A 15,299-nucleotide genomic window follows, 5' to 3' on the forward strand; every position below is an offset into this window, starting at 1 on the left:
ATTTTAATTTTAACATCAATAAAATTATTAATTATTTATTAAAGATTTTTTTATTGTAAACTCTTTTTTAGTTCAAATGTTCTCTTTTTAAAGCGAAAGTTCTCTTTTGAAAATTATCCATATGGAAACCCTAGTTACGAACGGAATTACAAGCTTCTTATGCCCCCATAAATGTGTTGGGAAATTCATACAAAAAAAATATTTTTTGTTTTCAATCACGAAATTAATTAATTGAATTTTTTTTCACAGAAATGATAGTATCAATCACCAAAGTTAATTAAAAAATTAATTGATTCAATTAAAAAATTAATTAATACATCTAATTTGTGTGATTGATTTTTGTTTCAATCAAAATCTCAATTAAATTTTTAATTGAATATTTTTTAAAACTCAATTAAAATTTCAATTGGAAAAATGTTCGTGATATTTTTTCTGCCGAAACATAATGAAAAAAAGGCAGGCCTAGGCTTTAGCTTTGCTTTAAATCTGTTTTAGCTTTTCCAACGCACATAGAAAATCATAATTCTCCCCACCTGAGCACAACGTTCGTTATCGTACTCGTTATAGAAATATTCTCGGTTATTTCATGAAGAAAACTATCGAAAACTATATCGAGAATGATTCGAAAATTATTCGAAAATTATTCGAAAAATGTTCATTAGTCGTTTTCGAAAGCTTGTTAGTGATTTGAAATCAAAAGCTCAAACAGTCTGCCACAAACAGAAAAAAATCAACCCTTCCATCAACGCACGGATTAATTCATACTTGTCTCTATATTTTTTGTACCATGTATACATTAATATAGTAACGGACATTTGATGGTGTTGCCAGATTCTATTCTAAACTGATAACCATAAATATGGCAACAGAAAAGGGCAAAGAAGAGGAAGATAAAATGAAAACATTCGGAGGGCAACAACAAATACAATGAAACAAAAAACAAACTGCAGGTATTTGCCGTATAGTCTATTCAGAAATTAATTGTTACACTAACAATACAGACGCGTATACGCGGCGCGAATAGGTTCATTAATACTTAATTAGCATTGTGCGTTAATTTATTTATAACTGCCCCTGAATTTATAGAAATTTAAAGCACCAAACATGGATTATGATGTAAGCCAAAGAGATTTCCCTTATACTTTCCAAGGAAATAATATATCCCCCTTTTCTTAGCCGATTCCTACTGTGGTACCTGCAGAACCTCTAGATGTGGAAGCAGACACTGCAGCTTTAAGGGCCGCTATGAAAGGATTTGGAACCGATGAGCAGGCAATCATTGATATACTTACAGCCCGCTCGAATTCCCAACGTCAACAAATAAAGGAGAACTTTTTGCGTGAATATGGAAGAGATTTGATTGAGGATTTAAAAAGTGAATTGGGAGGAAAATTTGAAGATGTCATCGTAGCCCTTATGATGACTCCCGTCCAATATTTGTGCAAGCAATTGCATAAAGCTATGGCTGGTATGGGAACTAATGAGAGCGCATTGGTTGAAATCCTATGCACTAAGACTAATGAAGAAATGGCCGAAATTGTGGCATGCTATGAGAATATGTACGACCGCCCATTGGCCGAACATATGTGCAGTGAGACTTCGGGTCATTTTCGACGTTTGCTGACATTAATTGTAACTGGAGTACGTGACCCTGTGGGCACTGTAGATCCTGATAAGGCCAAAGAGCAAGCTGAACAATTGTACAATGCTGGCGAAGCTAAATTGGGCACCGATGAAGAGGTCTTTAATCGTATCATGGCACATGGAAGTTTTGCCCAACTGCGTTTGGTATTCGATGAATATAAACAGTTATCGGGCCAAACAATTGAGCAGGCTATTAAACATGAAATGAGTGGGGAATTGCATGAAGCCATGATGGCAATTGGTGAGTATGTAGAAGTTTAAAATTGGCTTCTTGTTTATTTTATCTGCGACGACTATGTCTTTATAAACTACATCACGGGAAAATTTCAAACGTTTCAATATGGGTGATGTATATTCAAAAATGTTATATTTTGTGCCATAGGATCGATTCCAGAAATGTGACAAAATTATAGAAACATTATACCCACCAAAGGTTCCAGCAAATTTGCACGAAATAAGGCACCAACATAGCAATAAAATTTAATTTTATACAAAATCCTAATAGAAGTATTCCCACAAGTATTAAAAGTACTCAAAAAGAAACATTCGGTATATTTTCACAGGTTTTTCAACTCAAACGTACATATCATGTGCTGGATATTCTAAATCTGAACAAATATCGGTAATATATTGTTGAGGAAAACTTTTGTAAAGTTCTTCCGTTAATTTACTATTCAGAAATTAATAATTAGCAGTTGACAAAAAAATTCGAATTCAACACCGATTTTTTTTATAGTGAAAAATTTTACAGCGGTCACACAAAAATAGACGACCTACAGTAAAAGTCAGTCAATCAAAAACGTCTTTGCCAAATTTTAGGAAAATACAATGAACACAGAGGAATATATCTTGGAAAAAAGTCTGCACCACCATGTCTAGGTCTCCCCAACTAAGCTGATGAGTTTTTGTTTTTTTTTTTTTTGTTTTTTTTATTTTTTTTTTGCCAAAAGTCGAAAATTTTCTGTTGCGGAAAAATGATCCTTATAATTGATGGTAAGAATTCCTTCAATTATCCGCTACATATTTTCTTATATTTGGAAGCAAAAATTGATAGCTTTGTAGTATCCCTTTGTTTACACTTGTTTCAATTTGGCTGACAATCAAAATGGCAATAAAAATTCCAACTAGCAAAATTATCTGAGTGTAGTACAAAAAATACATGTTTAGAGTTATCGGAGAATTCAATAGCACATAAAATAAACAGTAAATATTGTTTAATATATAGAGAAAGAAGTTATTATACCCTGCTCCACACTGTGGAACAGGGTATTATAAGTTAGTGCATATGTTTGCAACACCCAGAAGGAGACGATATAGACACATGGTGTCTTTGGCAAAAATGCTCAGGGTGGGCTCTTGAGTCGATATAGCAATGTCCGTCTGTCCGTGAACACATTTTTGTAATCAAAGTCTAGGTCGCAGTTTTAGTCCAATCGACTTCAAATTTGGCACAAGTATGTGTTTTGGCTCAGAATAGCTCCCATATATATATTTCGCCCGATATGGACTTATATGGCCCCAGAAGCCAGAGTTTTATTCTAATTTACTTAAAATTTTGCACAAGAAGAACAATTAGTACTATAGTCAAGTGTGCCAAATTTTATTGAAATGGGTTCAGATTTAGATATAGCTTTCATATATATCTTTCGCCCAATATGGACTAATACGGTCCCAGAAGACAGAGTTTTACCCCAATTTGGTTGAAATTTTGCACAGGGAGTAGAATTAGCATTGCAGCTATGCGTGTCAAATTTGGTTGAAATCGGTTCAGATTTAGATATAGCTCCCATATATAGCTTTCGCCCGATTTACACTCATATGACCACAGAGGCTACTTTTTTCCTCCGATTTAGTTGAAATTTTGCACAGGGAGTAGAATTAGCATTGTAGCTATAAATGCAAAATTTGGTTGAAATCGATTCAGATTTAGATATAGTTCCAATATATAGCTTTCGGCCGATTTACACTCATATGACCACAGAGGCCAATTTTTTGGTCCGATTTAGTTGAAATTTTGCACAGGGAGTAGAATTAGCATTGTAGCTATGCGTGCAAAATTTGGTTCAGATTTAGATATATCTCCCATATATAGCTTTCGCCCGATTTACACTCATATGACCACAGAGAGATCGATAAATCATAAATAAACTTTTTCGAAGTTTCCTTAAAATTGCTTCAGATTTAAACGTTTCCCATATTTTTTTACTAACATTGTGTTCCACCCTAGTGCATTAGCCGACTTAAATTTTGAGTCTATAGATTTTGTAGAAGTCTATCAAGTTCTTCCAGATCGAGTGATATTTAAATGTATGTATTTGGGACAAACCTTTATATATAGCCCCCAAACACATTTGACGGATGTGATATGGTATCGAAAATTTAGATCTACAAAGTGGTGCAGGGTATAATATAGTCGGCACTGCCCGACTTTAGACTTTTCTTACTTGTTTGGTACAAGGTTAATACTAAACAGACTATGAATTTTCCCCACTGAAATATACATACTGTTTCCACACCTCCTTATTTACCTTCTAGCCATTTTGCACATTATTTATCTTATCAATCGATAAGCTTTCATATACATGCTCTTATTTATCATCAGAAGAAATGTATCTGCTCTCAGGGAAGAAAAAAGAACAAACGATCAAATTAAGGAAGTATATACATAAGTAATCAAAAAATATCTTAACGTGGGAGATACCTTCGCTTTTTAGAAATAAAATCATCAGAACGAAGGATGAAGTCAGATATTTCCTTGTTTGCAATTAATAAAATGTGCATTTAATTACATTTGGGATTTTCGCCGGCTTGATGAGTTAAGGCCCTTATTGTAGTAGTCTAAAAGAACATGTTATTAATATAATCAACATAAAAACTTGATATGATGAAGTCTAGAATTTTAGCATATTTGCATAACTAATAAATTAGTTTTATTGAATAACCTAATATTTGATCTTGTCGGATGGGGCGGGAAAGTGGGCGATGGGACCGTTCGTAAAACAAACACATAAAAACATAACTTGAATTTTTTATGATGTATTTAAAACTGGCATTCTATTCGCAGATCTAAGTAAATACTAAATTTATTATTCCAAAAAACCATTATCCAAACGTCAGTCAAATTATTACGCAATTCATAATTCATCTTTTAAAATTTTCCAGAAACACATTCTGAAATTTATCTTTATTATAATGATATCTTTTCTTTTTTATTTCATTATAACTATTGCAGTTGAATGCGTTCAATCGCCGCCAGCCTTCTTTGCCAATCGTCTATTTAAGGCTATGGATGGTATGGGTACGGATGATACTACTCTTATACGAATTATTGTCTCTCGATCAGAGATAGATTTGGGTAATATCAAAGAAGAGTTTGAACGTATTTATAATCGTACTCTCGTCAGTGCTGTGAAGGTTAGTATGCTATTATTTATATTCATTTATTAATTTCTAATAAATTATATTTCTGTTTACAGTCCGAGACTTCTGGAGATTATAAGAGAGCCTTGTGTGCCTTAATCGGTGGAGCCTAATACATTAATTGTATTGTATCAGAAATGAATCTCTATAGCCAAAGTATTAAAGGCTTTTATATCATCTATAATATACTCGTATATCTTTTTAAAGTAGATTTGTTTCTATGTTAAAATATCTTGTATTTTGTCCAAACATTGTTTAAATCGAATTTAATACAATAAATTTGTTTATGTGATCCCAGTTATAAAGTTGTAAGTATATTTTAAGTATAAGTTATGGAGCATACATAACTCCTACAAATACTTCACAAGAGACAATATATTGTCGGTCATTACTACATCGCAAACACGCTTATATGGATAGATGTGAAATCTTGCAAATATTAAAGATAGGTTAAATATCTCGTTGTTCTTTTCAATTATTTCACTGCGAAACTTGATGACAAGAGACGCCGCACAAACGATTAGGTTATTTTTTACCAATATGGGTGAGACTAGTGTAGAAACATATAGAAAAATATACAAATAGAAATTGTTGTACTTGTGTTATCCGACCAAATTGTTGTACTTGTGTTGTCCGACCAAATTGTTGTACTTGTGTTGTCCGACCTTTGGGCAATTGTGCGTAGTATGTCGGAATTATACTAGATCGGAAGTTAGATTTTAGTCTTAATATAGAGGAAAACAATCTAAATTCAAGAGGATCGCAAATCGTAAAATGTTCATTTGGTCATAATTTTTTAACCCGGAACCTTATTAACATAAATCTTAATAATATAGTTCTCTTTAGCGAGAAGTTCATATAAAAATTGTATTGGAGTTCGAGAGTATCTCTATTTTTTCGTTAAAAAAAATAAATCTATTTAACCCTGGAAGGTCATCCTTATTTTTTTTTTTTGTACGCTAACGTCATCCTTCGTCATTTTGGCTACGGCTTATTTCAAGGAAAAATGAGAACCAAAATTGAGTTTATTTTCTTATTCAATTTGTTTTTAAATATTATGCAAAAATGCATAAAACAGTTGAATTAGTGTAATTTAAATTTATCATTTCCCAATCGACTAAAATGCATTTTAGATCGAAAATGAAATTACGGGTCGTAATTTTGACGAAGGATGACTGTCTAGGGTTAAAGTGGATTTTGGAAGTGTAATGTGAATGAGGTATAAGACTATAATGTATTGTCTTTTGTATATTCCAGCCACCTAATATTCTGAAAAGTACCAAATGCAATCAACCAACAATGCTATTATGCCTTAAGGTGGGTATTAAGTTCGAGTTTAGCCGCCAAAATTATCATTTTTTCACGATTACTTTCCTTTAATAATGCATTTTAAGGAATACAAACTGTGAAAATTTGATACGTATAATTTTATGCCTTTTTTCGCTTATTTAGTTTTCACTTTAGCGGCTAAACTCGAACTTAGTACTCACCTTTAATTGAAAAAAACCTATTCTTAATATATTAGGTTAGGTTAGGTGGCAGCCCGATGTATCAGACTCACTTAGACTATTCAGTCCATTGTGATACCACATTGGTGAACTTTCTCTCTTATCACTGAGTGCCTGCCCGATTCCATGTTAAGCTCAATGACAAGCGACCTCCTTTTTATAGCCGAGTCCGAACGGCGTTCCACATTGCAGTGAAACCACTTAGAGAAGTTTTGAAACCCTCAGAAATGTCACCAGTATTACTGAGGTGGGATAATTCACCGCTGAAAAACTTTTTGGTGTTCGGTCGAAGCAGGAATCGAACCCACGACCTTGTGTATGCAAGGCGGTCATGCTAACCATTGCACCACGGTGGCTCCCATTCTTAATATATTGCCCGTAGATTACATTTTTAATTTGATTTAACAAACAATTGCTGCTCCATCTTTTTCCGCAAACTGTTTTAACAGATTCTTCTGTTGTGTCCGCTAACAAATTTCTTTGATTGTACGATTTTGAAATAATAATCAGGTTGATGAGGACACATATACCTACGCGCCCCGTCAGTAAATCGCCCTTTGGCTAAGCATATATGTATTTAATATTTACCTTTGAAATCATTTTTGTTCATGACTGAATCTTTCAAACAACCACGAACCTCCGAATTTCCATTCAAAAATAACAGACGATATTCCAAACAGAATGCCACATTGGTCCCATGGAAATATTCATAGAATGGCAACGCTGGAGAATAAACAAAAGAAAATACCAAGAAATAAACATCGCGACAGTTGTTCCACAACAAATTAATCCACAAAGTAGTAATTTCAATATCACATTTATGTTAGTATAAGCGCTGAGACACAATAGCAATTACAAGCAGTTAATAGAGGGGCTTGTATCTACCTATACACAGCGTACATTGTATCCAATATCATAGTTGTGAATTAGAGGGTGAGGTTCAACGGAGAAGAAAGTTTATTAAAAATTAATTCGCAGCTAGAACGTCATCAGTTTTTTTGGAAGAGTTTTCATATACATATAACTACATTTAATACAAATGATGGATTATCAAGTGAGTTGGGAACAAAGTTTTATTTGTGCTATATTTTCTAATAAGACATCTATGTTTTTGTCCCCCAGGCCGTTCCAACCGTTGTTCCAGTGCAACCTTTTGATGCAGCGACAGATGCTGCAGCTCTTCGCGCAGCTATGAAAGGTTTTGGAACCGATGAACAGGCAATAATTGACATTCTAACATCTCGAAGCAATGCCCAACGTCAACAGATTAAGGACGAATTTTTGCGGGAATTTGGTCGTGACCTGATTGATGATTTGAAAAGTGAACTTGGGGGCAAATTCGAAGATGTTATCTTAGCTCTGATGATGCCCCCAGCCCAGTATTTGTGCAAACATTTACACAAAGCTATGGCTGGAATGGGTACCGATGAGACAACTCTTGTGGAAATACTTTGCACCAAATCTAATGAAGAAATGGCCGAAATAGTGGCATGCTATGAGAATATGTATGACCGTCCATTGGCTGAACAAATGTGCAGTGAAACATCGGGTCATTTTCGTCGTTTGTTGACCTTAATTGTGACTGGCGTAAGAGATCCAGTTGGTTCTGTAGATGCAACAAAGGCCAAAGAGCAAGCCGAGCAATTATATAATGCTGGCGAAGCTAAATTGGGCACCGATGAGGAGGTTTTCAATCGTATACTATCCCATTGCAGTTTCGCTCAACTACGTTTGGTGTTTGACGAATATAAGGAATTATCGGGGCAAACATTGGAGCAAGCAATCAAACATGAAATGGGTGGTGAAATGCATGAAGCAATGATGGCTATTGGTGAGTTAATTGCCTTTGCTAATATTTATTAATACGGTAAAGTTTTTACGGTCGGAGAATCATGTCCATGCATATCTAAGTCCGCTTAAGAATTTATTAATGTTGGGCAAGTTTATAGTAGTTGACAAGAGGCAGCAGAAATGGCGCAGTACCAAACAAAAATTATGTACAGACATTTTTAGGTCAAATTTGCTACAAAGTAATCCAATTGACCACCCTTTAAGTATGCCAAATTTCATCGAAATTGGTTCAGGTTTAGACATAGCTCCCATATATACGTATCGGCCGATTTTCCCAAATTTAGCCACAAGCAGGGATCCGGAGCGGAGCGGAGCAAGCCCTTTTTTTGCCGGAGCGGGAGCGGAGCGGGAGCGGCATTTCTACAACCCGGAGCGGAGCGGTTTCCAAATGAAAAACCGCTCCGCTCCGAATAAAATATTACTTGAATGAAATGTGTAACTTTGAAATTACACTGTGTAGGTAATTTCAAATTTAGCTAGTACTTAGCGTAGTGTGAGTAAACGATTAAAATGTACGATATGTATTTTTGTACGTACGTACATTGGGGAAAACACAACGTGTTTTTTAGTAATTGTTTTCAAAAAACGGCAAATGTCGAAATATATATCTAGTATGTGTTGTAAAAGTAACAACAGTACTTTAAATCAATTTCATCCCGTATTACTACAAAGATGTTTGTAATGAACGTCAAATAAATGCAATTAAACGATCTTATTTATATTTAATTTTTTAGTTTTCTACACTGAAAAAAATATTGTCGTGAAGTCAAAGATTCCATGTCCTTAGAATAAGAATGCAAATTTTGCTTAACATGGAAGACGCATTTCTCTAAAATAAAGTTTTTTATACCCATCACCATAGAATGGTGACGGGGGTATAATAAGTTTGTCATTCCGTTTGTAACACATCGAAATATCGATTTCCGACTATATAAAGTATATATATTCTTGATCAGGGAGAAATTCTAAGACGATATAACGATGTCCGTCTGTCTGTCTGTCTGTTGTAATCACGCTACAGTCTTCAATAATGAAGCAATCGTGCTGAAATTTTGCACAAACTCGTCTTTTGTCTGCAGGCAGGTCAAGTTCGAAGATGGGTTATATCGGTCCAGGTTTTGATATAGTCCCCATATAAACCGACCTCCCGATTTGGGCTCTTGGGCTTATAGAAATCGTATTTTTTATCCAATTTGCCTGAAATTTGAAATCTGGAGGTATTTTATGACCGTAAAGAGGTGAGCCAAAAATGGTGAGTATCGGTCCATGTTTTGGTATAGCCCCCATATAGACCGATCTCCCGATTTTATTTCTTGGGCTTATAGAAACCGCAGTTTTTATTCAATTTACCTGAAATTGGAAATCTAGAGATATTGTAGGACCACAAATAAGTGAGTATCGGTCCATGTTTTGGTATGGTCCCCATATAAAACGACCTCCCGATTTGGGGTCTTGGGCTTATAGAAAGCGTATTTTTTATCCAATTTGTCTGAAATTGGAATTCTAGGGGTATTTTCGGACCAAAAAGAGGTGTGCTGAAAATGGTGAGTATCGGTAGCCCCCATATAGACCGATTTCCCGATTTTACTTCTTGGGCTTCTAGAATCCGAAGTTTTTATCCTATTTGCCTGAAATTGGAAATCTAGAGGTATTTTCGGGTCATAAAGAGGTGTGCCGAAAACGGTGAGTAGCGGTCCATGTTTTAGTATAGCCCCCATAAGAACGATCTCCCGATTTAACTCCTTGGGTTTCTAGAAACCGTAATTTTTATCTGATTTGCCTGAAATTGTAAATATTCTGGTATTTTAGGCTCGGTCCATTTGATAATGCCTCCATATAGACCGACTTCACTTGAATTGCTTGAAACTCAATGTAAAATTTCCAGATTTTACTTCTACATATTTAAGATTTCAAATCAAGACGTTATTTTATAATTTTCTTGCACACTTACAAGAGATGTTAATGATTCCTCTAAAACTCAAACAAAAATGGTTCTTATAAATCCAGAATCTGATATAGTCCTCATAGGTGAAATCTTTAAATTTATCTTCGGGAAGTGTCCTCAAGTCCTCAAGCCCTCCTAAAATTTCAAAGGAAACCCTAATATTTGGTTCATGGTGGTGGGTATTTAAGGTTCGGCCCGGCCGAACTTAGTGCGGTATATACTTGTTTTCTTGTTCAAAAGGCAATAAACTTTTGAATGAAGTTGTAATGTCCTTATAATTAAGTGATTTTACTTAAAAATGTGTATCATAACATGAAAGATAAAATTTTTGAGGTAAGGTCAACGTGACTTTAATAATTAAGAAAAATTCTTTAAAATTAATAAAATTGTCTTTAAATTTGTTTCCTTTTTGCATCTTGCCTACAAAGCAAAAAATCGTTAAAAAATAAGACATGTTTTTCAACACTTTATTTTAAAGACGCCTTTTACTTGAAACAGCATAATTTCTACTGGAAGTCGAGTCTTAATATGGAAAAAAAATAACTCGTTAACTCGTTTTTAAAGGATTTTGATAACAACTGACGAAAAAAAATCTAAAAAAATGAAAAATTAACATATGCTTCCTAGAATGCTTCCTTTAATGAAGTCAAAATGGATTTAATATTTCTGAAAAAATTTTCAAAATTAATAAAATATTTCAACACATTGTTTTAAAGTCATTATACCCTAAACCACATAGTGGTTAGGGTATAACAAGTTTGATCTGCCAAAAAATGTGCCTACAAGAAATATTGATTTTAGACCCCATAAAATATATACCGATCGACTCAGAATCACCTCCTGAGTCGATCTAGCGCTTGGCGTCCGTCCGTCCATCCGTCCGTCTGTCCATGTATTTGTTGTTCACAGGATTTCGGTCGCAATTATTAACCGATTTTGATGAAAGTTGGTACAGGGAGTTTTTTTGGGCACAAGGACGAACGTTATTGAATTTGGAAGAAATCGGATCAAATTTAGATATAGCTCCCATATATATGTATTGCCCGATTTCGACAAATGGGGTCACGTTGCACTTTTCTTACTAACCGATCGTCGTCAAATTTAGCACAAAATAATCTTCTGTATCACCCTTTAAGTCTGAAAATTTCATCGAAATCGGTTCAGATTTAGATATAGGTCCCATATATATGTATCGCCCGATTTTGTCAAATTAGATCATAAAACCCTTATTTATCAACCGATCTTACTCAAAGTTGGCGAAATGTAATCTTCTATAGCACTAACTATATGTGCAATAAATCATCGAAATCGGTTCAGATTTAGCTATAGCTCCCATATATGTACCGCCCGATTTTTCTAAATAAAATAAAACTCAATTGAACAAATAATACAATGTTTGTACTATAATTTTCTCGAAGAGGAGCGGAGCGATTTTTTTTTTTCTCGGAGCGGAGCGGTTTTTTTTTCTCCGGAGCGGGAGCGGAGCGGAGCGAAAAAAATGGACCGCTCCGGATCCCTGGCCACAAGTCCCTTATTTATCAACCGATCTTACTCAAAGTTGGCCAAATCTAATTTTTTATAGTACTTACTATATGTGCAAAAATTGGCCGAAATCGGTCCAGATTTAGCTATAGCTCACATATATATGTATCGCCCGATTTTCGAAAATTTGGTCTTAATAGCCTTATTTATTAACCGATCTTACTCAAATTTGGCACACAGTTATCTTCTGAGATTTAGATATAGCTCTCATCTATATGCAACGCCCGATCTTGAACAATTTGTCCCCAATAACTTTATTTTTGACCATAGTGACCTCATATATTAAACGATCTTACTCCTCAAATTCAGCACAAGGTAATGTGCTGTAATATCGACCAAACCTGCAAAATATCATTCAAATTGGTTCAGATTTAGATATAGCTCCCATATATATACATCGCTCGATTTTCCCAAATATGGCCATAATACTCTTATTTATTAACCAATGCTACTCAAGTTTCAAATTTGTATGTATTATCCGATTGTATTTGGAATTGCATGTAACTCTTTTATAATAATATTGCCCGATTTTCCCGAGTTTTGATTTATTACCCACACTAATTGAGCGATTTTTTCTTTTTTAATAATGGATTCAATATTAGTTATGCTCGTGACAAAACTCCCATAAAAATGTTCCCCTTAATGTTCTTAAATATGGAAATGCGGTTTATCGCTCAAACCTATACCAATGTTACCCCAAAAATGCTTATATATACTTCAGTATGGGCGGTTTAGGGTATGATATAGTCGGCCCCGCCCGACTTTCTACTTTACTTACTTGTTTTTAATCAAAATTATCAGAAAAATAGTAAGTACGAACCTCGGGCGAGGCCTGCTTCACAATACCCTATTTTATTTATTTATTTATTTATTTTATTTATTTATTTGATAAACCAGCACAACAAGATTTATATCTTATAAGTGACAGTGCTAGTTTCAAGTTGTGATACAGAAAGTAATTTTGTGATCAGACAACGTAAAATAATGTTAAATTAACAAAAGTAAATGTATATATATATATATATATATATATATATATATATATATATATATATATATATATATATATATATATATATATAAACAAGTATAAAAAAATATATAAAAAATAAATATTAACAAGTTAACAAAAAAAATAAAAAAACCACCCATTAAACTATTATTTTCCCAGATTAGAAGAGTGTTATTAAAAGGAATACTTTGTGTTAAAGTTCAAAGGATTTTTTAGAATTTGTTAGGAATCTTACATCGAAATCTTATATCGGAGCTATTTCGACCATTTTTTGAACTATCTGACCAGCGATTTTTATCTGCTGGGACTAAGAAACTAAGAATTTTAGGTCCAAACGTATCAGTCGTAATCTCTAATTAATAGCAACGAACATATGAAAATTTTATAAATAAAATTTGTGTCCAACCAGAATATTTAATACCTTAAGCTAAGCAAATGTTTTTAATAGTACTTTTTGTTTATTTTCTCTTTTTAGTGGAATGTGTTCAATCTCCTGCAGCCTTCTTCGCAAACTGTCTTTTTAAAGCAATGTCTGGGGCTGGTACAGACGACACAGCTTTAATACGCATTATTGTCTCACGATCTGAAATAGATTTGGGAAATATTAAAGATGAATTTGAGCGTTTATTCGATCGTACTTTGGTTAGTGCGATTAGGGTAAGATTTGATTTGACAAGACAATATTTTTTAAATTTAATTAATCTGCATTATTTCTATTGTAGTCGGAAACATCTGGAGATTATAAAAGAGCTCTTTGTGCTTTAATTGGCGGTGCCTAAATAATTTTGCATGAGATGCCAAAAAAGTTTGAAATAACTAAACATGGCCTTTTCATTTTATCAAAATATCATTGTGCTTTGAATGTATACCTGTAATTTTACAAATATTTATGGTTTTCATGTTTAACATCAATTAATCTTTTAATAGAATCTAACATACAAAATAGGTTAGACAAAATTTCACAATAAAATCAATATCCATCTACACTAAAATTATATTTAATAAAATTATATGTGGTAACAACAGCTAAACTACTTTTATAATGTAAATTCCTTAAACAAACAGAAATTTTGTAAATAAAAATTCAAAGTCGACTTTGAATTTTTCAAAATTTTCAAATGTGTTTGTTGGTAGAAAATCCGCGGGTACTTTCTTGTTCTTCAAAGTCGGGGCTTTTTGTTTCTGCTTACTTTCTACAATACCCTAGAGCTATATGGGCAGCTACACAGTCGCACACAAGTTTACATACCCCTGTTATACAAATATACTTTGTTTTAAGACTGTGTACCATATATCCAATTGAGGGCTAATGAAAAATCGGATGAAAAATGAAAAAAGAAATTATGAAATTATCGTCTTCAGAACGATAATTTTGGTATTTAGTTCGCTTGGTACAGAAGTAGAATTTGTGCTCTTTTAACCGACGCACTGGTAGGTTTCTTGCACGTCCGAAATACTAGAAATTTATCGGATACTCGTACATATCAGTACGTGTAATTGATTTATTTATTTCAATTTTCAAAAAATAATCAAACTGTTCCAATTGAATGGACCATACGATCTAGTATGTCCACCTTATGAATCAATCGCCAGATACGAAGCTCTTGGTGTCTGCTGTTAATTTGTACTTCAGGGTCTAACGAAAAACAATTGCAATATTTTTAGTTTTTAAAATACCCAGCAAAAAATTTTGGAAGTTCTTCCAAAGGCACAACTTTAAAAGCACTTGCAGAAGATGCACTTCCAATGATGTTCTTTATTTTAACTACCCAGAAAGTTCTTTTAATTCCATTTTTTATAACTTGGTTTTTTCATACTTTTAATGGGTAATTTTAACTTTTTTTTGTTTCAAATAGGTTAAAAACGGAGTAAGAATTCATAAAATGGTACAAATCATTTAAATTTTGTCGAAAAAATGCTAAATCCAATCTGAAAAAATTGTGCATTTTTGAAAATATTAGAGGTCAAATGTTTCCGACAAACGTTAAAAATTATAAAATGCATTAAAAATTATTTATTTGACAAAATATCACAGAATTTTTTAATTTACATCCAAAACATTGAATTCGGATCAAACCTATAGAAGTGATGCAAATTCAGTGCAAAGGCTGTTGAAATGGAGGACTTCCGTCCTATGACAAGCTAATGTTAAATTTATCGTTTCTACGTCAATTTTGCACCACTTCCGGATCCAAAAAGAACATTTTGATAACTTTTTTGGCGACGCTTTTTTGCTGGGTAGTTAAAAAACATATTTAAGAACCAAAAACTGAGAGAATAAGTGACTATTTTGCAAACTTTGGTATATATACGAATAAGTGATTACATATTAGGTGATTACATGCTTTAAAAGCACTAATTATTTCATGGCCAAAGG

General features: G+C 33.5%; 2 protein-coding genes across 2 annotated transcripts; both read left to right on the forward strand.

Moving 5' to 3' along the window:
- The first annotated feature begins 919 nt into the window (after nt 1–919).
- LOC142229722 (annexin B10-like) lies at nt 920–5,361 on the forward strand. The gene is made up of 4 exons (XM_075300292.1): nt 920–1,116; nt 1,177–1,885; nt 4,877–5,058; nt 5,121–5,361. Exons 1-4 carry the CDS (start codon nt 1,105–1,107, stop codon nt 5,175–5,177), a joined length of 960 nt encoding a protein of 319 aa, XP_075156407.1. The 5' UTR covers nt 920–1,104; the 3' UTR covers nt 5,178–5,361.
- A 1,967-nt stretch (nt 5,362–7,328) lies between these two features.
- On the forward strand, nt 7,329–13,947 carry LOC142232106 (annexin B10-like). The gene is made up of 4 exons (XM_075302823.1): nt 7,329–7,626; nt 7,695–8,403; nt 13,398–13,579; nt 13,645–13,947. The coding sequence occupies exons 1-4, from the start codon at nt 7,612–7,614 to the stop codon at nt 13,699–13,701; spliced, it is 963 nt and encodes a 320-aa protein (XP_075158938.1). The 5' UTR covers nt 7,329–7,611; the 3' UTR covers nt 13,702–13,947.
- Nucleotides 13,948–15,299: the final 1,352 nt, after the last annotated feature.

This window comes from Haematobia irritans, chromosome 3, assembly GCF_050003625.1.
Source record: "Haematobia irritans isolate KBUSLIRL chromosome 3, ASM5000362v1, whole genome shotgun sequence".
In the NCBI taxonomy this organism is placed as follows: domain Eukaryota; kingdom Metazoa; phylum Arthropoda; class Insecta; order Diptera; family Muscidae; genus Haematobia; species Haematobia irritans.